Source organism: Pogoniulus pusillus, chromosome 24 (assembly GCF_015220805.1).
Source record: "Pogoniulus pusillus isolate bPogPus1 chromosome 24, bPogPus1.pri, whole genome shotgun sequence".
Lineage (NCBI taxonomy): Eukaryota > Metazoa > Chordata > Aves > Piciformes > Lybiidae > Pogoniulus > Pogoniulus pusillus.
Genome location: NC_087287.1, coordinates 16,745,793 through 16,772,856, shown reverse-complemented (window position 1 = coordinate 16,772,856; position 27,064 = coordinate 16,745,793). Strand labels below are relative to the sequence as shown.

At 40.1% G+C, this 27,064-nt stretch overlaps 1 protein-coding gene across 3 annotated transcripts in view; it reads left to right on the top strand.

Moving 5' to 3' along the window:
- QSER1 (glutamine and serine rich 1) overlaps positions 1-27,064 on the top strand; it is a 45,891-nt gene that overhangs the window by 5,865 nt on the left and 12,962 nt on the right. Inside the window, exons 2-7 of one of the 3 annotated variants that reach the window (XM_064163821.1) lie at positions 12,974-13,083; positions 14,542-14,697; positions 18,438-22,121; positions 23,671-23,966; positions 25,954-26,070; positions 26,738-26,871. In XM_064163821.1, the coding sequence (XP_064019891.1) occupies positions 12,974-13,083; positions 14,542-14,697; positions 18,438-22,121; positions 23,671-23,966; positions 25,954-26,070; positions 26,738-26,871 (4,497 nt within the window). Of the gene's footprint in view, positions 1-12,973; positions 13,090-14,541; positions 14,698-18,437; positions 22,122-23,670; positions 23,967-25,953; positions 26,071-26,737; positions 26,872-27,064 lie in introns of those variants that run through there. The other 2 variants (XM_064163819.1, XM_064163820.1) reach the window with 2 other exon arrangements.

Genomic DNA, 27,064 nt, shown 5'->3' with positions numbered 1-27,064 from the left:
CCAACCAAAAAAACAGTCAAAAGGCAGAATATTAGTAGCTCTACTTCAAACCTTCTTTAGCAGCCTTAAGTGTGACAAAACCAACTTTGAGCAGTATGCAGATTCCAGCCTTTCCAGCACATTTCTTGTTGTACCATGCAAGTGACAGAGAAAGGAAAACTCTTAGCATTTGTAAACAAAGAGAGATAGTGTGCACAGAGAGGCTAGAGGTCTTAGTTATTAAGCACTAGATTTACTTGGTTTTACTTATTCTCTGTCACTTCTTACACTACTTCCTTGTTTTATTACTGTGAACATAACTGTTGGGGATGAATGGAGAGTTAGAGCGTGTCCAGAACCTCCCTGAACATGGGTTACAATAAATAGGGCCAGGAGCTTTTATTCCTGAATCTGTGCATACTAAGAGTTTCTTATTCCAAAGCAGTTCAGCAAGAAGCTTCATCTGTTTAGGCAAGCTCTTTTTTTTTCTCCCATATTGCTTTTCTTGTTTTTCATCTTCCCTTTACATGTCTGGCTTCTGTGGCTTGCTTAGGACTTGTTTAAGTGTAACCAATTACACTCAGCAGGAAGAAGGCACCCTTAGGCATCTTTATCTTACAGTAATAGTAAGTAATTTACATAGGAGGATACTAAGGAACAATTATTCCTTAATAACCCTGTATGAATTATACTTGAGGCTGTCATACATCTAGATTTTATTGGAGATAGCCCTCTTTTTCACCTGGCAGTGTTGTATGAGACAAGTTAGAGGACTCTAGCCCTCTGCCTAGTGTTCCCAGATGTCTGGCAACTTGTTCTGAAGCTGTTGGACATGCCAGACAAATGTCCAGTGTGCCTGCCAGTTGCTCATGCGATGGGGCTGGTGTTTCATAGCAATACTGTATGTACCAGCGTGTGCTGCATCTTCAGTGCTTCATTTTCTGACCAGGAAATCCCTTTCAGAAATATGACAACTTAATGTTTCACACCACATCCTGTTTACTTTCTCTCTTCTTTGCGTAAAAAAGTAATCCAGCGCTAGACAGTGAACAATCCTCTGATTTCTGTGTTCCTGTCATTTCATCATCCCATTATTCTCTACTGTATCTGCCAAGAATAAGCTTTCTCATAGGCTTTTCTTGATGGTGAACTCTGACTCATTTGCTATACAACACATGGTCCTAGAAAACAAACTCCTTAGGACTCTCAAATGCAACCATTTAGCCACCTCCTGTTGTTGCTGAAACTGGTGACCTGGAGGTTACTGACGCTCAGTGCCACTGAAGAGAGATGGGATTCTCTTTTCCCCTCCAAAAGACTCCCTTTTGTTACTTTCTTGAAAAGATGTGACAGATTTTTCACCAGTTAAAGGATTGTTTTAGTTTGTGTGTGTGTATAGTTTCATCTCTGCTAACACTAGATTTTGTTTAGACATCTACCTGAAGATAAGGAAATCTTAAATCAATACCTGGGGTGTATTTAAGGAATTTGTTTTACATTATGAAGTTTTTCCCATCTCAAAATAATTGCCATGTAGCTGTAACTATTTTCCTACTGTTTTGAACAGTTCATGTTTTCTAGTTGAAGCACTCACAGACAACTGAGTTTGGTATTTTCAGCTAAATGGTAACTGGTGACATAGTGGCAGTCAGCCTGACTAGGTTAGAAATGTAAATTGAAATCCATTTTGTGATGAAGTGAACAGTGATGAAGATTTGGAAGAGTTGAATGCCAGGACCATGCTAATTTTCTTACAAAATATAGGTAATGGCACACTGTGATGTTTTCCTTTAATGTAAAGGACTCTTGCTGCTGCATGATGAACTGTGTTTTGTTAATATGTTAGATTTTCCCTGAACACACCTCCTAAATCAGAATTCAAGTGGTGTTAGTCATAGGGATGACTATTGAACCTAAAGGAGTTCATATGAGCTGCTTAGCCCTTGTAGTGTGTTGTGGGTAAAACACTATTGGACAAGCAGGTGTGCTGGAAGGCTTGGAGGCTATTTAATGGCCATGAATTTTAAGCTGTATGAATGGCCAAGGATAGTAAAGTTTGTGATCTCAGATGTAGGCAGTGAGCTGATACTTCAGTTCTGAGCACGTTCAGCAGCTGTCAGTCTTGAAGCCACCGATCTTCACAGTGGTTCAGTAGGTTGTGTACTGAGCTCTAAGGGATTTTAATTTCACTTGAACCTTGAGAAACCAACTCTTGTTTCAGTATTGAGTACTTGAAACTTGATTGTGAAGGCTGTGAATCCGAGCTAGTGTTTGTGCCTTAGTTTCCCTAGATTAAAGGAGAAGATATTTCATAGGTTATGTAACAATGAAGTGCTTGAGGCTTTGGTAATGAAGTGCTGCCTAAATGGCTCTGTCAGTCAATAGGACATAGACATTTACATTTCTTGCCTCTTTTGGGGTGAACATCTCACATTCAGCATCATCTTTTCCATATAGTAATACAAATAAAGGGCTTATTTAGAAATGGGTTATCAGTACCCCACAGGTAATACTTAAGCTTGCCACAAACATGACACTTTAATAACTGTGGGAGGGTAAAGGTTGAGAAGCATTTTGCTAAGTGAAATGAACAGTATTTTTAATAAGGCACTGATGTGGCTAAGCCACATCTTGAGATAAGGCTCTGCTGGTTTTTTATATTTTGAAATAAAATGTTATTATTAAAAGTAATGAAAGCTTTTTGTGTGTATCTTGGCCAACCACAGTGGAGGATTATGCTGTGTGCTCAACCACTAATACCGTGATGATCTCGAGGAGATTTCTAATACCTCCAAGTATGCATTTGACAGCAGAATAGCATCCCATATTGCAGAACAAGTACTGGAGTTCTGTTGCTGTCTGTTACAAACAATATTTTGAAATGGTGAATAAAGCTTTGTTGGAGAGAAGTATTACTAATTTTTTAAAGAACTGTTATTATCTCCATGCTGTGTAGGGAGAAAATTCTTTCACAGAAAGAGGAGAGGATAAATAAATGTAGTGACAAAATAATCGAGTACTTCACAAGGTGAGAAAATAAGATTGCAGTTCTTTCTTTCCGTGGTGTAAACTACACAGACCATAATGAGTACTTGGATTTTTTTGGCTGCAGGGAGCAGGAGAGTAGAAACTGTCAGAGAAGATGTGTGAACTTCCAATATACTGCTTAGGAAATAAATGACTTTAAATTGTTTCTGACGCTGCATTGTAATATAAATCGGGTGCTGAATGTGGGCATACTGCTGTCAGTGTAGATGTGAGGAGTGATGATACTGCATTAATAAGGACATCAAAGTTAGGCTTCAGTATTCAGAGCAGGAACACTGAAACTTCCTCTCCAGGTCTTGAAATCTTTAAAAAATGCATCAGGACCTCAAAACTGGGATTACTTCAGGAGAGTATGGAGAGGCTGCAGCCCCATTGTGATGGGAAAGGGCAGGGAGGAAGCAAATAAGCTGTGAAAAACTATGGTCAGTTTGATTTGCTGTGTTCAGATCTAAACATGGTTGGCATTTTTTTGCTGTGGGGGGTTTTGGGCAACAGACTTCAATGAAGTCCTCAAAGATTTCTAATGGGACAAAAAGGAGTTGTCAACAGAAACCTGCCTTGGTGCTGCTGTCCCCACTTGCTCTGCAGTGTGCTGGCTGGAGGGACAGCAGTGATGTGAGGCTGTGGTAGCCAGGCAGTTGCCACCACCCCAGCAGGTGCTCCTGGGCACATGGCAGGGACCCTGACAGCTCTGGATTCTCCCCTGGCTCCTGGCTTCCTGCTAGTGGACTGGGAACTTTGGACTTTCTCATTAAAGCAGTTTGAAGTAGTTCATATTTAAAATGTCAATTCTAAATGTAAAACATCTGTACCCTATGCCTTTCATAGTGCATCTGATTTTTGTAAGCTGCAGAATTTCTTTTAGACAGTAGTTTTGGTTGGGTTATGCATCATTGTTGTTGAAGCCAAGAGAAGCTGTAGCAATGTTTGTCAATTCTCACTTAAAACCAAAACAATAACCAAAACCAACAAGAAAAAACCCAAACAACCTCCAAACAGCAAAGCAAAACAACAAAAAAGACTTCATTGCATTTCAGCCTCATGGCAAAACCAATTTAGATTGTATATCTTAAAAAGTAAGAACACAGTTTGTCCAGCCCCTCTATAGTAACTGAAGCTGAAGTTTATAAATAGCTTCTTTCTATCTGAAAATTAGTTTTCACATACCTAGTTTCAAGACGTAGTTTAACTGATTTTTCTGAAACCAGATTTAGAATTGTTATTAAGAACTCCACAGGTTACTTAATCAGACAAGTCTGCACTTGCACTCAGGTATTGAAGTACCAGTAAGACTCCTTGGGCTTGCCTGAAGTGAGTTTGGGTGGTTTATTTTTAAAAACCTGAAGAGTCCTGACACATTAACACAGAAATACAAGGGAGATGGACATTTTGTATCATAAAATCTTTTCTTTCTCTTGTGATACAACATGTATGTATTCAGATAAAGAGTCACAGGAACAGCAAGAACTTTTGCTCATTCAGGCAGTTCCCTGCATGTGATTTTCAACCTCAAGATCTGTTTCTTAGAATCATAGAATCAATTAGGTTGGAAGAGACCTCCAAGGTCATCCAGTCCAACCTAGCACCCAGCCCTAGCCAGTCAACTAGACCATGGCACTAAGTGCCTCAGCCAGGCTTTTCTTGAACACCTCCAGGGACGGTGACTCCACCACCTCCCTGGGCAGCCCATTCCAATGCCAATCACTCTCTGGCAAGAACTTCCTCCTAACATCCAGCCTATGCTTTCCCCAGCACAACTTGAGACTGTGTCCCCTTGTTCTGTTGCTGGTTGTCTGGGAGAAGAGACCAACCCCCACCTGGCTACAATGTCCCTTCAGGTAGTTGTAGACAGCAATGAGGTCACCCCTGAGCCTCCTCTTCTCCAGGCTGCACACCCCCAGCTCCCTCAGCCTCTCCTCATAGGGTTTGTGCTCCAGGCGCCTCACCAGCTTTGTTACCCTTCTCTGAACACCTTCCAGCACCTCAACACCTCTCTTGAATTGAGGGGCCCAGAACTAGGCACAGTACTCAAGGTGTGGCCTGAGCAGTGCTGAGTACAGGGGCAGAATAACCTCCCTTGTCCTACTGGCCACACTGTTCCTGATGCAGGCCAGAATGCCATTGGCTCTCTTGGCCACTTGGTCTCACTGCTGGCTCATCTTCAGCCTACTAACCATCAGTACCCCCGAGTCCCTTTCTTCCTGGCTGCTTTCCAGCCACTCAGTCCCCAGCCTGTAGTGGCTCCTAGAAAGCTAGGAAGCAATGAGTGCTTTCTGTCACCAGTACTTTGAGGCAGCCTTTGGTTGGTGTTGTCTTAACCATGCTCTCAGTGCCTCTGCATATTCATCGAAGTGGGAAATTATAACTTCACCTTTAATGAAAAAGCAAAGGTTGGATGCCTCTGCTGTATTAAGCTTTGATATATTCTTCATTGAATCTTTGTCTAAGTAGGTTAAACAGAAAAAAAATGTGATTTAATGAACAGACAGTTGAGACTGTCGATAAAATTCTACTCTTTTGTGTACTGGAGTCTGCTTCTGTATTTTTCTTTTCCTTCTGAAAGTTGTCTGTCTTAAAGAAGAATATAATTAGGTAGTAATACTTCAAATTTTGTAATCTATTTATTTTTCTATGTGACAATTCAGAAACAGACCAGGCAAATGCTATGAATGTATGATGTTCCTAAAGAAACACTGTGTATCTTTCAAGATGTATTCATTTCAGAGGTTATTGTCTTCTAATTTCTTGGTGATGGAACTTTAGTCTTCACATAGAATATTATTTTTATTTTATCTTTTGGATGCTGTTAAATATTCATTCTCTTTGTGCAAATGTTAGTTGAATCCTCTAGTGTTATAAATTATCTTGTCTTGTATCAACTCATAAGAGGACCAGGGAAATTAGATGCAGGGAGTAGACTGGTTTCCATGTTTTGGTAAACTTGCCAACTTGTATGAGATTTAAACCAACTTTGTGCTTGCAGACTTGTTTATATCTGAGACTGGGAAATGGAGATAAAAAGTCACATATTATATACTTTTCTAAATAAATACAGTGAAATGAGTCTGTGGACTGAACAGGTGTTTGTTTTCCTTTGCTTTTCTCTTTGAAACAATTTCTGTTGTCTGTATGGGCTTGCTTTTAAACTTCTAGGAGTGTGTTGGGCTGTCTGCTGGACAGAAGTGATTTGGTATTACTAACAGTATTAAAATGAAGTAACAACTTTCTAGGTGAATCCCTCTGTCCTTTATCATTCTGCTTTCTTAGAGTCATTCCTTTTTTAAAAACACAAGCTCCAGCCCATTTTGAGGCTAAATACCTCTACCTATAAGGTTGAGTTTAAACTGTAATTTTATTCTGAGCTGCAAATGAACCCTAGATGGTCAATTGCTATTTGGACTGTAGGAAGTGGCTCTTAGAATGGGCAGCTGAAACACACTCAGGCTAAAAGGCCACTTACCCTCTATTCCATCTGGTTTAAGTTGAAGTAATGTTTTTGTAACACTCCTACATTGTCTCCATGGGATGCTGTGAATAAAGACAAATAGCAAAAATTAGTATTCAAGCAAAATATTTGAGTTTCTTTTTAATCTTTTATTAAAACAGTTCTAAGTCTGAACCTGCCAACAGATAATGAAGGCTGAGCTGTATATCACATATTTAAAATTAAATATACTGGGCAAGATAGGCATAAGCCACATATCAGTTTATATATTTTATATTTAGAACAATATTTTTAGTATTTAGAGATGTGTTTGTCATTTTTGTGGCATTTGGACCTTAAACAGCTTTGCTTTCAGCCTCTGACTGGAATGGCTATCACATAGCTAAGGAGCTGGTTGAAGAGTGACTCTTTTGCACAGTGTCTGAGCTTTGGGGAGGAGAGGGAAATTTGAGCCATGTTTCTCTGTTTTGCAGATAAAACACAAAGTGTGAGTTTTAAAGTGTTTCCTTGTCAGTAGGAGGCTATCACTGTGTTTTCAATCTCCTTTTAGGCAATCTGTTTAGGAAAGGACCAAATAGCCTGTCATCTTGCTGCAGGAGTTGGGCATCTCCTCTTGTTTTCAGTAAGGTCAAAGAGGCTGCCCATGGATGAAATTAAGATTTTGCCCTTGTCCACCTCAAATTTGTTTGCTTGGATGGTTGTTGCCTTTTGGTTTGTCTGGTTTGGTTGCTTTGGATCTCAGCCTTGTTGGCCTCCGTGGGAGCCAGAGGTTGGGGCACTGAGGCTTCCTCTGTTGGGGGGTGGGGAGGGGTGGTGCTGAGCCTTCGCTGTTCTCCCAGTCAGGACTTTTCCGTGCAGCTGCTTGTCTTGCAGGTGTCAGCTTTTGCTTTGAGCACCATTTGCATACCTTGAGAGTTCTCTGCAATTTAATGTAGCTTTGGAGCATTTTTATTTTATATCAGCAGAGACACTGCACGTTTTAAGAACAAAAGAACCAATATCACACCCAGAAATATCCTTTGCTGCTTAGAAGTCCAGGTCTCCTTTTCAGACAGGCATTACACACTTCCCTAGGGCTTGAATAATTGCTCTTACCTTACATAAAATAAAACAAATTCATACCAGCTCTGATGAAAATTGATGTTAAACAAATGAAGTAGAAAGGTGAAAATGCCTTCTTTCAATGTAATTATATTTTTTGTGTCAACTAGACTAAGATACTTTTAAGTATGTAAGTGTTTACAGTATTTCATTTTTTATGGACACCTTGAAGAGCAAAGGTATTGGAAGAAAATGAGAGAACTACAAATAAAAACTTGTTTGTGTGTCCAGTGCTTGCTGCAGCTGAATTTTGTTTCCTTGGAAAAGTGATGCTTGAGTTTGAAATTAAGAAACACATCAGCTGTATAAGGTGCGAACCAGACAATCATGTTGGCAGGTGGGGTGGGCAGCCAGTGCTGTGTGACCCAATAACATTTTGCACTTGGAGACCTAAATGAGACCTAAATTCATATGAAACTATTAGACTGAAGAATGCTGTGGAAATAAATTATCATAAGAATAGCAATATAAACTGATATGTGAAGAGTTGATTCAGGTATGGACTCACAAAATGGGAGCTGTAAATCAAGGCTGTGGTATTTTAGTTAGAATTAACTGCAAAAGACTATACATTTTCTTCCAGATATCTTACTGTAGAAGTAATAATCTTCTATTAGCCCAGCCAATCTAACTGGGGGGAAAAAAACAACCCAAGTTAATATTTGAGTCACTTCACTTTCATTGTCATGAGGGGTTTTTGATAGCATTGTTACAGCAGTGATATATAATGATGGCTTTTAATGGGACATCTCTAAAAGGACACTTAAATATTGCACTAAAATTGAATGGGCCTTTTAAATGAAAAAATACTTCAGGGGGAAGTATTTTCTAAATTTATATGTAAATTTGGTATTACCTTCCAGCAGCGATCACTTCATTGTGCAGTGAACTACTGTAGCAGCAGTGTGAACCACTGATGTATTAGTCACAAGGGAGAAGAGGCTTTGGAACACTATGTAGCAACCACCAACAACAAAGTATCGAGCAACGTGAATGTGTTTTCTTCAGTCACTAATCCACATTTCAGTACAAGTGAGAACTCGTGGAACCCTCACTGGCTTGGAAACCAGGGCTAGACAGCCACAGTGGTATTTGCCATGCCTAATGTATTTTTGGTATGCCAATTACATGCTGTTTAAAAGCTAAGTTTTATAAAAAGAAACCCTAAGGCAGTAATCTTTCAGATTGCTGTGCTTGTGTTTAGGATAAGATAAATTGAAGGCATATATGCAGACTTTTTTTTGAGATAAGAATCTACATTCCAGCAACTAGTAATTAGACAATAAACAATTAACTGTTCTAATAAATACAATGTTTTTATTGAAAGACAAATTCATATTTGAGGTTGTGGTTGCATTAACCTGGAGATTTGTATTTAAAAATGAAAGCATCATATACTTGGAGTGTTCCTCTCCTATGATGCTCATACTCACTGGACTTTTCAGATTGTGGTACTGAAGAAGGCTTTTGAGATGCTAAGCCTAGAGATTCCTGGAGAAAAGGAGGCTCAGGGGTGACCTCACTGCTGTCTACAACTACCTGAAGGGAGGTTGTAGCCAGGTGGGGTTGGTCTCTTCTCTCAGACAACCAGCAACAGAACAAGGGGACACAGTCTCAAGTTGTGCTGGGGGAAGTATAGGCTGGATGTTAGGAGGAAGTTCTTTACAGAGAGAGTGATTGGCATTGGAATGGGCTGCCCAGGGAGGTGGTGGAGTCACCATCCCAGGAGGTGTTGAAGAAAAGACTGGGTGAGGCACTTAGTGCCATGGTCTGGTTGACTGGCTAGGGCTGGGTGCTAGGTTGGACTGGATAATGTTGGAGGTCTCTTCCAACCTGGTTGATTCTATGATTATTTTATGTCCCAGTGTTAATTCCAGCATCCTCATTACCAAGCTTTTGTCAAAAATTATTTTTCATGTTGCTTTCATCATTCAGAGCATTTTTGCCTCACGTCTACAAGCTTGTGTGCTAGGCTGTCTCGTAGCCTTTGTGTATACTGAATCTTTCCTCTGCCAAGAAATATTTTATTGCAAGGGAGTGAAGAGAGGGGAATGAAGGACAATCTTCAAACAGCCAGGAGAAGTGGAAATTTAAACTGGGGAAAACAAACAAACAAAGCCAACAAACCACAAACAAAACCAAAAGCAAGCAAGCAAACAGAATCCAAACTACTCACACACATAAAACCCCCACAAACAAAGCAAAGAAACAACCTCCCCCCCAAAAAAAAATCACAAACCCTAATCAACTATTTTTAAAATTCCCCAGATATTCAAGTGGTTCATTTGAAGTTCATCTGCATTTTGCTCATGACTTTTTGCTGTTAAAATGTAAGGAGAGGAGTGAAGCAATATTACTTGATGCAATCTGTACCAGCTTTTGTGAGCTTTACCTTATCCGGAAAGATTTTTTTGCTGCAAAGTGTAGGCTCGATTGCCTAGAACACTGCAGCACCAAACATGCCTTTCAGCCTGAGAATACCTGACATGGGAAAAGGAAAGGTGTTCCACTGTATGAGTGATAGAGGAAATATGAGTGCATAGTTTGCCTTTAAGACTCAATGTGGCCCTGGGCAGCCTGATCTAGTTGGAGGCATCCATGCTCATTGCAGGGAAGTTGGACAAGATGACTTTTAAGGGCCACTTCCAACTCAATGCAATCTATGAATCTGTTTAAAACTGAAAACATGAAAGAAGAGTCAGCTGTGCATAGTTTAGTGTATGGAAATGCTTTTGGAAAGCTTGAAGGTAAAAAACCTCTTTCACACAGGAAGTTTTCACAAGAGCATCATTTTTGTTGAAGATAATTCTTGTTAACAGTGCATGGTTCAGTTTAGGAACTTGTTGTGTAGCTCATTTTACTTTAAAAAAATTGAGGGAAATGTGTTTTGAGTTTGTGGTTTGTTTTTTTTTTTTCCTAGCTATGCAAATTTGTTCAAACTTAACATTAAAATTTGTCTGATTGCCTGTAATAATGATGCAAATAATTAGATTTCAGCCCGCCTATAATAGGAACCAGTTGTTGACATGTAGTGTTGAACTGTGCAAAGATTAGAGGTCTAAGATATAAGCACATTGATGTGCTGATTCTGAATTGAGGTTTAGAGGGTTTCTAAAGAGCAGTTGCTGCTGTGAAAGGTGTCAATGTGCTAGGAGTGCAACTGAGAAAAGCAGTAGCTCAAGCTCTTTGTTTCCTCAAAGGATTTTAGTTTGTTCTTTAGGCCGATGCCTTAGTCTGGCACACTGACTATGTAAGCCCTGCTATGCTATAAGCAGCTGATAAGGAAAATATATCCCCTGTTAGCACATCCCAGGCACAAAAAATAATCTACAAGTCTGAAATGCTGAGTTACAGATAGACTCTTGCTAGTTCATAATGTGTGGAGGTCACAGTGCTGTTATAGAGTCATCAGATCTCCACTGCCTCCTCTTGCTGGCTTAAAGAAAGTGAAGCAAATCCAGCAGTGCAGCCAATTTCTGTATTATTTGGTGACTTAGTTTCCCATGATGTCATGATTCCTGGCATTAAGTGCTCAGATTTTCCCTTATGCAGAGAGACTGCCCCCTCATCCCAGGGGATGAAAGAGTATCAGGGAAGTCTCCTTTACAGCAGTCAGCAGGGAGGTCCCTGGGTTTTGCTGTATGGGTCTTTTTTGCATCTGTTTACAACTGAATTCTGAACTTAAAGTAGTCTCATATGTGCACTGGAGTAAGTAGCAGCTACCTATAAACTTAAAGTCCAAAAGACAAGAAGAGAGAAAGATAAATGGCTACTTGGTCACACTGACTTTAATTATCCCCATGTGATGGGTTCTGTGCAGAGCTGAATCTGGAAGCCTGAAAGCTTTGGGATTTTGTTTTACTTCCCCATCCTTTTTCTGCCTTTTAAGTTGGAAATCATTAGCACTTTTAACAGGTTCCTAATGTTGCTTGTTTGTTCAGAGTACATTTGTTTTCTGCATTATTGCTTTTGCGTGGCCCAAGACACTGTACAGTTTCAGTTTGCTTCCATTAAGCTTGACTAAAACATCATGCTGATTTAGATGACTCATTTCAAAACATTAAATAAAAGCTGTAGAGCATTATCTCATGTTTAATGCTAAGAGGCCTGAAGACTGAGGTTTGTCACTTGCTGGTGCTTGCACTGTTAGTTTTGTTAGAATGGCAGCAAAATTAACAAAATCTTTTTAAAACAACAACAAAAAAAATCCTCCCACAGATTGCTAATCATTCCAGCCTTTGTATTCTATGTGCTCCTGTAAGTTTTGACAGAATCAGGAGATGAAAGGTTTAAGGGCCATGTATTTGTAGTCATTGTTTTGCAGACCTCGTATTGGGAAATCATTACAAAAAGTCACCAGATAGTGATAGATAGATAGTGCTAGATAGATAGATAGATAGATAGATAGATAGATAGATAGATAATAGGCTGAAGATGAGGCAGCAGTGTGCCCAGGTGGCCAAGAGAGCCAATGGCATCCTGGCCTGCATCAGGAACAGTGTGGCCAGTGGGACAAGGGAGTTTATTCTGCCCCTGTACTCAACACTGCTGAGGCCACACCTTGAGTGCTGTGTCCAGTTCTGGGCCCCTCAATTCAAGAGAGATGTTGAGGTGCTGGAAGGTGTCCAGAGAAGGGCAACAAGTCTGGTGAGGGGCCTGGAACACAACCCTATGAGGAGAGACTGAGGTAGCTGGGGTTGTTTAGCCTGGAGAAGAGGAGGCTCAGGGGTGACCTCATTGCTGTCTACAACTACCTGAAGGGAGGCTGTAGCCAGATGGGGGTTGGTCTCTTCTCCCAGACAAGCAGCAATAGAACAAGAGGACACAGTCTCAAGTTGTGCCAGGGGAACTATAGGCTGGATGTTAGGAGGAAGTTGTTGGCAGAGAGAGTGATTGGCATTGGAATGGGCTGCCCAGGGAGGTGGTGGAGTCACCATCCCTGGAGGTGTTCAAGTAAAGCCTGGATGAGGCACTTGGTGCCATGGTCTGGTTGACTGGCTAGGGCTGGGTGCTAGGTTGGCCTGGATGATCCTGGAGGTCTCTTCCAACCTAATTGATTCTATGATCCTATGATTCATCCAATGTCCAGTTTCTTATAGTTGAACTAGGAAGACCTCTGTCTTTCTTACCTAGCCTTTTGTAGCCATTTCCATGATCACCTTCAGTTTTTGTAAGGAAGTGGTTTGGTTGGTTTTTTTCCCCCAGTTTGTCTCATTGAGTTTTATAGTACTTTTTAAACCTGCTGAACATTTTAAGTGTTGTCCTAGCAGAACCACATCTGTCAGATCTCAAGCTTGTGTTTTATTTCAGCCGCTGCTTGGTGTGCGGTTGGGATTTCGTAGTTGTGCTTTGTTTCTGTAGCTGCCTATTTTTGTTAATAACCTTTCATTTCTTCCTCAGCTTAAGCTATGGAGGAGGACATTCATCACATTCAGAAACAGATCTTCACAGACAAACGTACACAGCTTCTCATCAACTTCCTGGATACTCTACTACACACCATCCTGCTGGTAACTGTCCATATCTAGAGAATACAGTTTAAATAGTTAAAGCACAAGAAATCCAACCTGTTACATAGTTTATGTTTAAATGGATTGTTTTTATAGTTGGAGGGAATTTGTCATGCAGGTGGTGGGAAGTGATATTAGAAAAGCTGAGTTTGTTGGAGTAACTTAGTCATCAGTTGTTAGCTTGTATGAAATTGTTGTTAAGTTGAAAGGGAAATATGAAGGGGCTTATGCTTGGTAACTTGAGTTTGGTTCCTGAAAGTACTGCATTTTTTTTCTTCAAAATACTGTATTTCAGCATTTGGCTTGTGCACCAGGCCCAAACATTAAGTGAGCCTCAAAAGCCAGCTGAAGAAACCATGCCAGTTCTTTTATGCTAAAGCAAATAGCAAGACTAATGCAAGGTGGAACATGTTGTTGCTAGTACTTAGATGTTCAGGCTGAGACATAGTGCTGAGCAAAAGTTAAAATTTACTTTAAATATATCACACAGTATCACAGTATCACAGTATTATCAGGATTGGAAGAGACCTCACAGATCATAAAGTCCAACCCTTTACCACAGAGCTCAAGGCACCAAGTGCCACGTCCAATCTTGCCTTGAACAGCCCGAGGAACGGCGACTCCACCACCTCCCCAGGCAGCCCATTCCATAGTATCAGGTTAGGCTGTGTTACATCTGCATCAGCATCTGTCTGTAGTCCCCTATGATGTCCTATCTCCATGTCTCAGGAGATGACAACATTACCTCTTCACACTCTGCAACCTAGTTTCTAAGGAAAGACATTTGGGCTCGTGTGTTGGCTAGAATCTGCATTCTCCTGACCAGGTCCTCAATAAGGAGGATGGAGAGCCAGAGCTGCAGGGAATGTTTCAGGGTGCAGACACAGTCTCAGTTATTTAAAACTCTGGATCTCCCCAGTGCTTCTTGTTGAGCCCCTTGCCACTGAAAGGTGCGAGCAACAGGGAACACACAAAGGTGTTTGAAACAGAGAGTGCAACCAAACCCTCTTTTCTTGTCCCAGTCCCACAGAGAAGTCCAAATGGCTATGAGCTGCCTAAAGGGCAAAAAAGTTGACACAGAGAAGATGAACTTTTTTGTGTGTGTCAGAAGGAATTCTGAATGTTTAAACAGTTCATGTAAGAAAAAAAATGCATCAGTGAATCTTCAGCAGAAGGGAGAATTGTATTGCTATGCCTGAAGATTATTTTTAAGCATCATATTTGACAGACATTTAATAATAGATTTTCAAATGTATACTCAAGTTCCAGTTTAGAGTTGCAGCACTGCAGAGTAGTTAAACACTGACAAAATAATGTATTTTAATAATATTGCTAAATTTTCATAGATTACTGAATTATGAATGTTATTTGCTATTTGATTGAGCTTTTTCATTAAGTTCATCTGAGTTGCCTCTTGGTTTTTTTTCATTCCCCTCCATCCTCATCTTTGCCTTTCAGGAATATTTGATACCAGTATGCAAAGTGCTGGAAGTAACACTAAGGAAACTTCTTCAGTTATGAATTTTCTCTCTACTATTGAGTCTCGTACGGCTCAGGCAGTCTCTTCAGGATCGACCCTTTTGCCACAATTCAGAGCTCCTTCCTGGCAAACAGGTGAAAATTTTCTCTTGAAATATTTAATTTTTTTCATGATTCTGTTCAATGTTTGGGAGAATTAATAAGAAAAAGATCTGAACTCTCTAAAAAAAAAGCTACATGTCTTCTACCTCTTTTCCATCCCAGGATTTAAGAACTCAAAATCGATGAAGTTACATAAGCAGAAGAAATAGATGCACGAGCAGGTGTTGCACTTGTTTAGGAGGAGTTTAGATGTATAGGATATTATTTTGTCTAGCAAGTCAAATTTACTCTTCAGCTTTGTTTGGAATTAGCCTCACTAACTCTATTTAGCACATTCAGGCAGACTTCCTGTACAGCCTAGCAGATCTTTCATTCTTGAACTCTGTTGTAGTTCCCTGTTCCCTGTCACAGTTCTTCTGTCGAATTACAAGTGAAAGTCTGTGGGTAACTTCAGCCCCTTTGTACACAGAAGTAAAAAGCAAGGTGTTCTCAACAAAAAAAAAAAAAAGGATCTGAGGTGCATGCTGCATAAAAATCAGTGATCTGATTTGCAAATAAACAAACATGCTGTCTTTTTTGGCAGACTGTCTGCCTTCTATAAACCTTCTCCATCTGTCAAGCCTTCTGTGCAGAGCAGGGAACTTTGCATATTTTGAGCTTACTGTAGACAGCCACAGCAAGAAAAGTGTTGCTACTGTGTCTGTGGGTAGCTTCAAGTTATGATTTGTCTTATGTAGTGATTGTGCAGCTGTTCAGTGAATCAAATCTATTCACTGATGTGAAAGAAAACATTAGGGTAATTTTTTAATGTATTTTCCTTCAGTGGGATAGTTTTGCACTGTATTGGCAAGCTGATCTGTGTCTCAGTGCAGCTGTATGGCTGCTGCTTCTGATTTAGGGAGAAGGCACAAGGTAGGAAGAGGCAAGAGTTGAACAATCCTTTTGTTGCTGGTTTGCACTTGGTCTTTGAAGTGTAATGAGCAGCTGCATTTTGTGAGGAGCTACTCAAAAAGTTGAGAAGAGAGAACGGCTTCCTATTCAGCGTGGACAAAAGCAGATATGTGGGAGCACAGATGAAGACACACTGTTAGCCTGTCAAAAAACCTTAACATAAATCAGTGGTGTTTAGAGTTGTGATGACCCATCCTCACATCAGATTGCCAGCTGGGAAGAAACCTTTTTTTTCTCTTCTCCTAGCATTTTCTCCATTGCAGCCTGCCTAACAGTGAATGGTGAAGAATGGGGAGACATGCTGTGGGTCGGGTTTGATGTTGGTACCAGTGATTGAGAGACTTCTCAGTACTCATTACTAAGAACTCATCAGTAAGCCCATTTTCAATATTACCAGTTCTCTGAGCTTTCTGTTGTCCTTTAATTTTTTTTTTTGCTGCTTTACTGTATCCCTCAATCCTCCCAAGCCTCTTTTGAGAGCTTTGTCTTCACAAACTTTTTTTGATGGGAAAAGAAGTGCTCCCTGTTCTCAAGGTAACCTTTCTTTAGAAGGGTTTTTTTTACTGTGGAATTTTCTCCAAAATCTTTGATTGCCATTTTGATTTTTTTTCTTTAAGGAAAAGAGAAACAGTGTGTTTGTTGTATTGTCCTACCAAGTCTTCATTTGATGTGTGGGATATATTATCAGTATTCTGATAAGGAGAGGCTGAGGGAGCTGGGGTTGTTTAGCCTAGAGAAGAGGAGGCTCAGGGGGGACCTCATTGCTGTCTACAACTACCTGAAGGGAGGCTGTAGCCAGGTGGGGGTTGGTCTCTTCTCCTAGGCAACCAGCAATAGAACAAGGGGACACAGTCTCAAGTTGTGCCAGGGAAAGTCTAGGCTGGATGTTGGGAGGAAGTTCTTCCCAGAGAGAGTGATTGGCATTGGAATGGGATGCCCAGGGAGATGGTGGAGGCACCATCCCTGGAGGTCTTCAAGAAGAGACTGGATGAGGCACTTGGTGCCATGGTCTAGTTGACTGGCTAGGGCTGGGTGCTAGGTTGGACTGGATGATCTTGGAGGTCTCTTCCAACCTGGTTGATTCTATGATTCTATGATTCAAGTACTGTGCTGTTTGCACTCACAACCTGCTACCTTTGCCATACCTTTTGTCTGCTCTAAAAAATAAAATATAAACCCCACCAGTTCTGCCAGTAGTAGTGCTTCTGTGACTGACTCTTGTCTGGCTTAAGAAATACCTGTATAGTTATAAGGGCTTTAACTTATGGAATGGAAGAGAAGAAGTTAAAGTTAGACGAGAAGCAAACATCTGTGGTTAAAACAGGAATAAAATCTTCCCCTTCTTTGATTCTTCTCCATTCTCCTTCTGGTGTTAGTGGTAGGGATCAGTAAAAGAGAACCCAGTTGTACACGATGTTGTAGCCTTTTAGAATCAGAAGAAACAACCCTAAAACATTACAATATTGCTTATGCTTTCTTACTCAGAAAGACCTTACTGTTGACTAATGAAAAAATAACCTTCAGTATCACATCTCTTCAAATCAGTTTGTTTCAAATCGAAAGGGGGAACAAAGAGTTTCTTTTGCAGCTTCATCTGAAACTTCCAAAGCAATTGTATTAGGTTGCAATTAGTTTAAGAGGACTTACTATATTTTAAAGTTAAATTTGATCTTTTTATTTTAAGGAAGTTGTTTCAAAACAAGCCTACTTACTGAGAGTTTTTTCATTTGTTCTTAATTGATCCAAAGCTAAAAGCTGGTTTAAGTATCCAAGAACAACTGACAAATGTTAAATTATACCACTGATGTTCATTTTTCCCCTCTAATTTAATATCCTCCTCAATTTTCCATTTGAAATGGACTCGTTTATGAGAGATGCAAACCTCTCTGAGGCTAAAATTGTCTTCTTTAGTTCACAGACTTCAGAAATAGTACACAAATTTCACCAGTACCTGCAAGTTACAAAGTGAAAAGCACTGAACCAAATGGATCACTGCTGTTAAGCCCCAAAGCTTGCAAGGGAATTTCACATTCCTCTTTTGATTGGAGTAGTACATTCAGTTGAGAAATCTTGTTTAAGCCAGGATGTCATAACAATATCCAGATGTAAATAAGACATACCTTTGATTTGGATAGTTGCTATTGCACTGTGCAGACAGTTGCTGTCTGTGGATATTTTGGACCCTCACTCTAGAAGGCATACAAACCTCTTGTATTTTTGTATTGAAAGTCAAAGCCCTTCCTTAAGGAACACATTGCAAAGTATATAGCCATTAGGTATTTCACTGCAAGCTCTGAAATGCTTCACATACAGTGAGTGATGGAAGTATTGGTGAGGGTAAGTGCAGGGGATGGACTTGCTCCTGTTTGGTAAAGTGTAATTTTTGGGTTTTACTGTATATTTAAAGTGGCTAGGGCTTTTGAGCAGTTGTCCTCTTACTAGGAACTGCTTTTTAAACAGCAACAAAAACTACTAAAGAGCCTTCAAAGCAGAATTAATCTTGTACACTTTTTTTTTTTCTCTGAAGGATATGATTTTTTTTCTCTTAAGGATATGATTTTTTCTTCCCCTCATCCATTCACCATAGGTATAGAATCTGGGGATCTTAAAAAAACCTGCACTTCCAGTTTGACAATCACCCACAATAAGGGCCTCCCTTTTATGTGTTTTTGTTGAAAAGGATGGTGGTTCTAAACAAGGTTGTGTTTGTAAATGCTAAGATCTTACCATTAAATGAATTATAGAAGTTGCAACTTGTAAAGCTCCCTTACGCTTTCTTTTCCTTGTTCTGTTTTTGTTTTGTTTGTTTGTTTGTTTTCCAGGTATGCATTCCTCAACAGCCACAGAACTATTTGTTACTGGAGCTTTGCCAACCTCTGGAACGTTTCCACCAACATCTGCTTTGTCAGCCTACCAGCATCCCAACACATTCAGCAGTAGAAACTTTGCTACTACTCCTTCTCTTAGTCTTCAAGATACTACTTTCAGTGCAACATCAAATGGTCTCTTGACTACTCATGACCCTTTGTTACAGATTAAAACTTCACAAGGCACTGTTCCAACTGCTTTGACTTTTGAGCGCCTGGGCAGTTCTGTTTTGAGCACCAATATACCACCTCAGTCATCAACGTATCGTTCTGCTCAAGAGTCTGCACCCCATCTTCTGCAACCTCAATTCAGTTTGTTGCCTTCAACCCTTGGAGGAGCTCAGCAGGTTTCTCAGGCATACAGCACATCTGTCTTTACTGGTTCCACTGCTTCTATCGATAGAGCACTTCAGCGAGAATGTAGTGTTATCAAACACCATCAGCGGCCTTCAAGTACTCAGTCTGTTCAGGCTCAACTGACTGTTTCACAGCATTCCTTACACAGCTATTTAACGAGTACAAGTGGAGTTAATTTTCAGGATACTTCTAGGCACCCAGCATTATCCTGCAGTCCAGTTGGAGATGTTACTCAGGTGAGCAATGGAGGGCCACAGCAGAAGACTTCTCAAGTCACAGTGGAACTTGCTCAGTCGTACACATCTGCAATTCCATCACCTGGTTTTCAATCTGGCTCCACTGCAAAAGTGAAAAACTGTTCCACAAAGCAGCCTCCAAGGTCAACAAAGACCCCCAAACCTCAAAGTGTAGCTCCCACTGTGCAGACACAAAGCTATGCCAAAACTGCACACAACCAGAGTTCTGTCATTACAGGGCAAGCACAGATCTATTCTACAGCACAGCTCCCCAGCCTCTTGTCAGTCAGTCAGTCCCAAAACTATGTTTCCCCCCAGGTCCAGAATGTGCCACCTGTCAGTCACTCACAGGACTTCTCATCCAGCAAGGTTGAGAAGCTGCCCTCACTGTACAAAACATTGACTTTTTCTGGGCAATCACAAAGTATTACTTCTGATAGTCAAACTCTAAGTTACTCCTCAGAGGAACAGGTATTGACTTCAGTTCCAAACGAGAACTACTCTGGGCAAACGAGGGAACTTTCTTCAGTCAGCCAATCTCAGAGCTACTCTTCTAGTCACTCTCAGGGTTTATCTCCAGTTAGCCAATCCCAAGTTAGTTTTTCATCTCAATCACAAGTTCTGTCATCTGTTAGTCCTTCAGAAAGCTATTCTTCAGGGCAGTCCTTAACATTAACATCACCTTCTCTTTCCTATAATGCCTCTCCTCGGATACAAGCTCTTCCAGCTTCGAGTCCTAATCACAGCTATATTTCCTTACATTCTTCTCAGAACTCTCAGTCACAAGAATCCTCCTCTCCACAGTCTCAGAAGTTTTTGCCATCGGTTCAGTCTCCTCCTTTTGCATCCCCAGCTCATTCACAGACACTGCAGAACAGCAGACCTTCCTCCGAAGCAAAGTCGTACATTAAAAGGAAGTCTGACTCCAACTTGTACGCCTCAACAAAACAAGAGGAGGAACTGTCAATGCAGGATATGCAGGCGTTGCAACAGCAAGCTGCTCTTGACTCTTCCACTCAAAGGCTAGCTGATGAGGAAATCAGTGCTCAGGATGCATCCTATAGGGTCTCAAAAGCAGATGACCGATACTCTCAAAGCGTCATCAGAAGTAATGCTCGTCTTGAGGATCATGTTGTTGGGCTTACACTTCAAGGAACAAAGAAAGATGAAAGAATGGTCAATTCTGTGGAACACCTCTCCCAACATATTGGCCACATCACTAACCTAAGCCATGATCTAAAAAAGACAGCTAATTTAATGCAAACACAAGTGAGTGCTAAAGAACTAACCCAACAGCATTCTCTTATGCATAAGGTACATGAAAGTAAAGCTCAAGAACAGCAAAGCCAGGTTATTAGTACACCACCGCAGGTTCAGCCTCATGCTTTGAGGCACGGTCATCAGCTGTGCTTGCCCAGTGCACAGGTGCTTTTGGAATCAGCTTGTGACATGCAGATTCTTCATCAGTCAATTCTGCAGCCGGGGTTAGGACAAGCAAAGGCCTCGTCGCAAGTGCAAAGAATACAGAGTCCTCAACAGGTGACACATCCATTCCTTCAGATGGATGGTCACATTATTCAAAGTAATGGGGGTCATTCTCAGCAACAGCTTCATTCTCAGAACTCAGAAGTAATGAAAATGGACATTTCTGAGCAGTCAAAATCACTGCAGCAACATTTGACAACAAAAGACCACTTTACTCAGACAAATCAACATGATTCCAAAAATCAATTTGTTTCTCTTAGTTCAATATGTTTTCCAGAATCTATGCTTCTCAGTGATGAGAGGAATATATTATCCAATGTAGATGACATCCTAGCAGCAACAGCAGCAGCTTGTGGCGTGACACCATCTGACTTTGCCAAATCAGCTTCTAATGAAGAGGAGATCCAGTCTGTTGAAAACAGCGCAGAGTCTAAAACACCGTTCCGATCGATGGATGTAAGACATGTGTCTTCTGGTTTCAGTGCCTCACCTGGTGTAGTTGGAAAGCCAGCAAGCATAAGTAATCTTTCTCTGAATGGAGGCCAAATTGCTTTAAATCTCACATCGGTGTCAACAGTACGGACAAAAACTGTGAACCTTGATCAACAACATATTGAAACTGCTGATCGTGATGTACCCACAAGAATGACCTCTCCCACCCTTGGCCCTGGTCAAGAGGAGCATGAACCAGTTAAGAAACAATCTAGCATCAGTCATGAATCTGAAGAAGACAATGATGCTTCTGCTGATGGTACACTGACTTCAAGAGACCCAGAATTTGTTTCAAGTGGTAGGAGTCTAAGTGAAGAAAGTGCTGCTTCAGAGAATGATTTTAATATGGGTGGTGATGATGGTACAGTGGCAGCTAATCAGTCAAAGGGTCCATTGCAGTCACTCTCTGTGCCCCGAAGTGCGGAGGGAACTGTTAGTAGAACTGAAGAAGAATGCCAAGATTTAACCCAAGGGAGCCTTCAGAAGAAAAAAAGCAAAGGAAAAAGCCAAATCAAAAATGCTGCAGAAGATGAGAGTGCAATTCAGAAACAAGTAAAAAGAAGTGGACAGTGTAAACGTCAAAATTCAAGAGGGAATGACTCGTCTTTAGCATACTCCTCTCCTGTTTCTGAAAGTTGTTATGATACCTACCAGCACCAGGAAAGAATGAGGCAAAAAATTAAAGAAGTTGAAGAAAAACAGCCTGAAGTCAAAACAGGATTTCTAGCATCTTTTTTAGACTTTCTGAAGTCTGGGCCTAGGCAGCAGTTTTCAGCTCCAGCGGTGCGAATGCCAAACAGGACTAGACGCCCAGTTCCCCAAATAGTTCGTGCCCCTTGCCTACAGTCCTCTGCAAAGCCTCAGCCAGCAGCAGCACCTGTGGCTGCTGAGGTTAGTGGAGAAAGTCCAACCAAAAAACCTGAGGAAGAACTTAAGAAAAACTTAGAAACACTGCCTTCATTTTCTTCTGATGAAGATGATTCTGTGGGGGGTAACCACGATCTTCAGAAGAGCATCTCCACTGCATTGTCAGCCCTGGATGATACATCTGATAGAAAGAACAAATCAGGTAAAACAGTTCCTGCAAGTGCATATGTTGAAGGAGATGTCTGTAGCTGATGGGGGGGAAATGCACAATTTTAGCACTCTTCAGGTAAAGGTTTTGATTGGCTTTGATTTTAATCTCAGCCATAATTTAGAGCTTTGTTCAAAAGGTGTGTTGGTTATGAACCAGATTAGTGTTTATTAGAATTAGGAAATATGTTACCTTTTCCATGCCATACATTTCCATTAGGAGTAATTCCTTTTATAGTTTTATTGTGTCTTTATTCTTCAGAAAGATGTGATGTTTACACCACCAGTTTCTTGAATTCACCTCCCTGTTGCATTCAAATCTGTACATTAAACAAGATGCTTAGTAATGACTTCTTCTTTGCTGATGGTTTGTGGATTTTCTACTGATTCCCTCTTCTGTCTGGCTTTTGCAGATGAATATGGATAGACAGTTATTTAGTGTTAAGTAGCATTGTGTGTTTATCTGCTGTTCTGAATGATGTAGATGTGCTTGGGGAAGTAGTGATGTCTAATTAAAGCTGCCATAGGTTTCCCTGAACAAAAAAAAAATACAACATATTTGCACTAATGTGGTATGATATATCCAGAAAAAAAATGTATTTCATGACTTAGCAACTTCACTGAATTGATGCAATGAATCTTCACATTAACTTGATAGTTAAATCATTTGTTTTGAATAGTTTTATCAGCATATGTCTGGTTATCTTTTTCTTTCTGTTTTTCAAGTGAAAAAAAAAAAGCCAACAATTGATAGTGATTGTAACAAAACTGTGAAGTGGTTGTTTCAAGTCTGAAGCTGGTTCCATCAGTGAGATTAGTAATTACTCTATAGCTAATATAACTTGATTTCTTTAAGATCAGCAAGTCAGTGTTAAAACTAGGAAAGAGTGTAAAGTGATAGCTAAAAAAGATTCTATTCCTTTTCAGATGGGAAAGAATAATATTTTGAAAGGTGGGAGCTTCCTTTGGCATAGAGAAGTGGAATAATGTTCTTTCCCCTCTTTGTTTTGTATCAGCAGTTCTCATTGCTCGCCTCTGTTAATATGACAAGTTATTAGGTTTTATGCTGGAAATTCCAATTATTTTATCACAGGATAGAAATGATAAATGCCTCCAAATCATACAGCAACTGTTTGTGGATTTCATGTGTATTTCTCTTTCCCATTGTCCAATTTAAGACGACTTTACTTAGCGGATTGGTGTAACTTTTGCTGCTGTGTTTTCTAATTCACATGAAGTACCACAGTATTTCCTGTTGATAGTGTCAAGTTGTTTTCTAAAGAGCTCATCTTTGTTATTTCTAGATGCTAACAGATGCAGCAGCTTAACACAAACAAAAGGGTACTGGCTACAATATTTTGGTTTTCCTCAAGGTTTAGTTTTAGCCAGGAGAATGTTTCAATTTTAACTCTTAAACCAGGAGTTTTTCCTGTAACAGTTGTTCTGAATACAAAATGTGGCAGAAAAGAAGAAAAATGAATCTTTTCCCACTCTGCTTTGCTAACCCTTGATAATTTGACTAAAATGTGAATTTTTTTCTTCAGAAGCTGAAAAAGTGGCAGTTGGTACTGCTGCTGCCACCGCCACTACTGCTGTAGTAAAGCAGGAATCTCCACAGGCAACGGCTCCTGTAGTCGGTGTGCAGGACAAAACGAATCCAGCCGACCCCTTAAAAGTAGCTCAACAGAATGCTGTGACTTCAGACCAATTGGCAAAAGTACAGGCAACTGTTGCCATAGAAGGATGCACTGATGAGGAGAACACGGACAGTGGAGGAGAGGGCATGTACAGAGAACGTGATGAATTTGTAGTGAAGATTGAAGATATAGACACACTAAAGGTAATCTAAGTACTTGCTGTGACAAAACAAAACATAAATCAGGAGAATATTCATTTAGCCTCAACAAACTATCAAAAGGGGAAAGGCTGCAGATTAGTGTTCTGTTTCTGTTCTAACATCCCCTGGCTGCTGCTAAGGTGCCTTAAAGATGTCTTTTTAGTGCAGGTTATGGGCACGCTTTGTTATGTGCATGACCAGTTTTATGCTACATACATGATAAAGTGAATCTACATGCTGGTGAGCTCTGCTATAACTTGGATTTCACTTTTATTAACATTAAGAAGCAGAAATTTTTCACAATTGTTGACTACCAATTTTTTTCCCCTTGTTTTCAGTGTAGTGTTAGGCTTTTAAGCGTAAGGTGGGTGTAACATGGACAAAAGATCTTGGAATTGTCTTTCATTATTTTTTGAAGAGAATCATAGAATCAACCAGGTTGGAAGAGACCTCCAAGATCATCCAATCCAACCTAGCACAAAGAGGTTCTGCTTGCTGTTCTAATGAGAAATGGCTTCCGTGAGCAACCAGTACAGCTCTTCACATGAGTTTATGGGAATCTTATCATCCTTGGTTGGTTTGGTTTGGGTTTATTGCTTCTCTTTCAGTCTTCTGCATGACTACCTTTGATTTTATTGCAATCATAGCCAGCAATATACTTAGGATTAATTTCCAGTACTTATGATTACTTGTCTATGTGTTCATCCCCTTGAGTTTAAGTTTTAAATGAGTTCAGGTAGCTTTGTCCCACAAGAAAAGTGTTAACAGCTTTAAAATCCCTTGTCACTTATAAAGCTGATTATGGCATGTAATAAGATATTTTGAGTGTTGAGCTTACTTAGTTATTTTAACAGTCATGGAAAAGGAATCAATACCTGATTATATGTTTTCCAGTAAAAGAAAAGGATTGTTTTTCAGTTAGTACTTTCTGTGTAGGATTTATTAGCTCATTAGAGCTAAAAACTTCCCATTTGTTTTTAACATCATTTATTATTTCTCAAACTGCATGAAGAAAACAAATCAACTCAAATTATTTTCTTTCTGGGCTTCTGCTCCAGAATCTTTAGAGACCTGCAAGTTTTTTATTACTTGTTGTGATTCTTTGTGATGGTTTGGGTGTTACCCACCCACTCCCCCACTTAAGAAATTCACCCAGACTAGACTCAGCAGCTGGAAATTAAAGAATGAGGCTTTAATATTTACAGCTTCACACAATATACAAGCAGCTATTTACAGTTATATACAGAAATATACAAGTTAAAAAGTAATACAGAAACACAGCAGCCCTCCCAGAAACCAGAGTGCCCAGGAGGAGCTCCCAACCACCCTTCCACCTCCTTGCCACGCCTCTCTACCTTATACCAGACTTTGCCTTATGTTCAAGGTGAGTTTGGAGAATCATCCAGGGGGATTGGGAAGCAGAAGAATTAGGCAGCAAGTTAGAAAGAGAAGTGCATGCAGCCAGAGCCAGAGTGAGCAACTGTGTTATCTATGTTTGTGTTCTCATTTTTATCCATCTCAGCAAGCCTATGAGTGAAGCAGACATCACTATTGTTTCCTTTTCACAGCCTATCATCTAATCCTTCTCACTAAAATATGCCAGCTAGGCTCAAAGTGGCCCATTCTTGCCTTTCTGTTTCAAAAAATCTTTCATAGAGCAAAAGAATAAGCAATTGGATAATTGTTATATTGGTTAGAAATAAAGTTCTGCGGCTCAGCCTCATGCCACACGAGGTAAGAGATCACACCACAGGCAGAGCTGGTTGGCACAGCATCATTGCTGTGCAAGTAGAAGTTGTAGATTGCTTTATACTTATTGCAGTTCATGTCATACTCTCTGGATGCAAACAGCACAATGACTAATTGGTTGGAGTTTTGAATTCTCTACATTTCATCCCTGGGTAACTTGCTCAAAAATATATAATGCACAGACACACCTCTGGAAGAAAAAGAAATGCTATACTTAGCAAATAATGTCATGCTCTTACAGGTTGCTCTGCAAACAGGGAAAGAGCCTCCAGCTATTTGGAAAGTGCAGAAGGCTTTGTTGCAAAAGTTTGTCCCTGAAGTGCGAGATGGACAGAGAGAGTTTGCTGCTACTAACAGTGTGAGTCTTAAAAATTCTTTATGAAGCCTCATGGGAACTAATTTCCTTAGTGGAAGTCTAGGATGCAAAATAAAATGTGATCCTGACCTACATTGTTAGCAACTATCCTTGAGAAGAGGGGAAAAAAAAAGTTTCTTGTTTCCTGATTTAGCCTAAAATTCTCTCTGAATCTATTCAGGGACTTTGCTTTCCACCTTTGATTCTTTGGCATCATTCCAGGCACATAAAGGAGCACTTTTTCACAATCAGAATAAAGTCTGTGGAAGCAGCCTTTTGTGAATCAACTGCTTTCCACAACTGGGTGGATACAGATAGGATACAGTTTCAACCCACAGCCCTTTGCCAGGCAGATAACCCTTTTGGGCTAACACATGGGGAAGGTGAAAAAGAGAGAAATCAAATCCCCAAGTACATAGGGAAGGTGAAAAAGAGAGAAATCAAATCCCCAAGTACTTCTTGCCCTATTTTGTTATTTTAAATATTCTATGGATAGCCATTGGATAGTTTGTCTTGAATTACAAATGCTACAGGACGAGTCATCTTTATATGCGAACAAGTTGGTTTTAAACTGGCTTTTCTTTAGTATTTCATTCTTTTTATGCTTAAACTCAGTGATTTACTTGACAGAAATACTCATGTGTTAATTTTTCTTTGTTTGTTTGCTTAGTATCTTGGGTATTTTGGGGATGCAAAAACAAAATACAAACGAGTGTACGTGAAGTTCATTGAAAATGCAAACAAAAAGGAGTATGTCAGAGTATGTTCAAAGAAACCACGAAGCAAGCCTGTACAGTCAGCAAGGTATTTGATTTCCATTTGGTTTTCATTTTGTCTTACTCTTTTCATAGTAAGAACACCCCTGTTTTAATAAACAAGACTTGTAACTCAGGGTTAATTCAACGTTTTGAGTTTGCAACTGTGTGTTTTGCTTTAAGAAATGAGATACACTGTTGCCATATCAAGACTTCACTACCTTGTATCTGTAGAACACAAT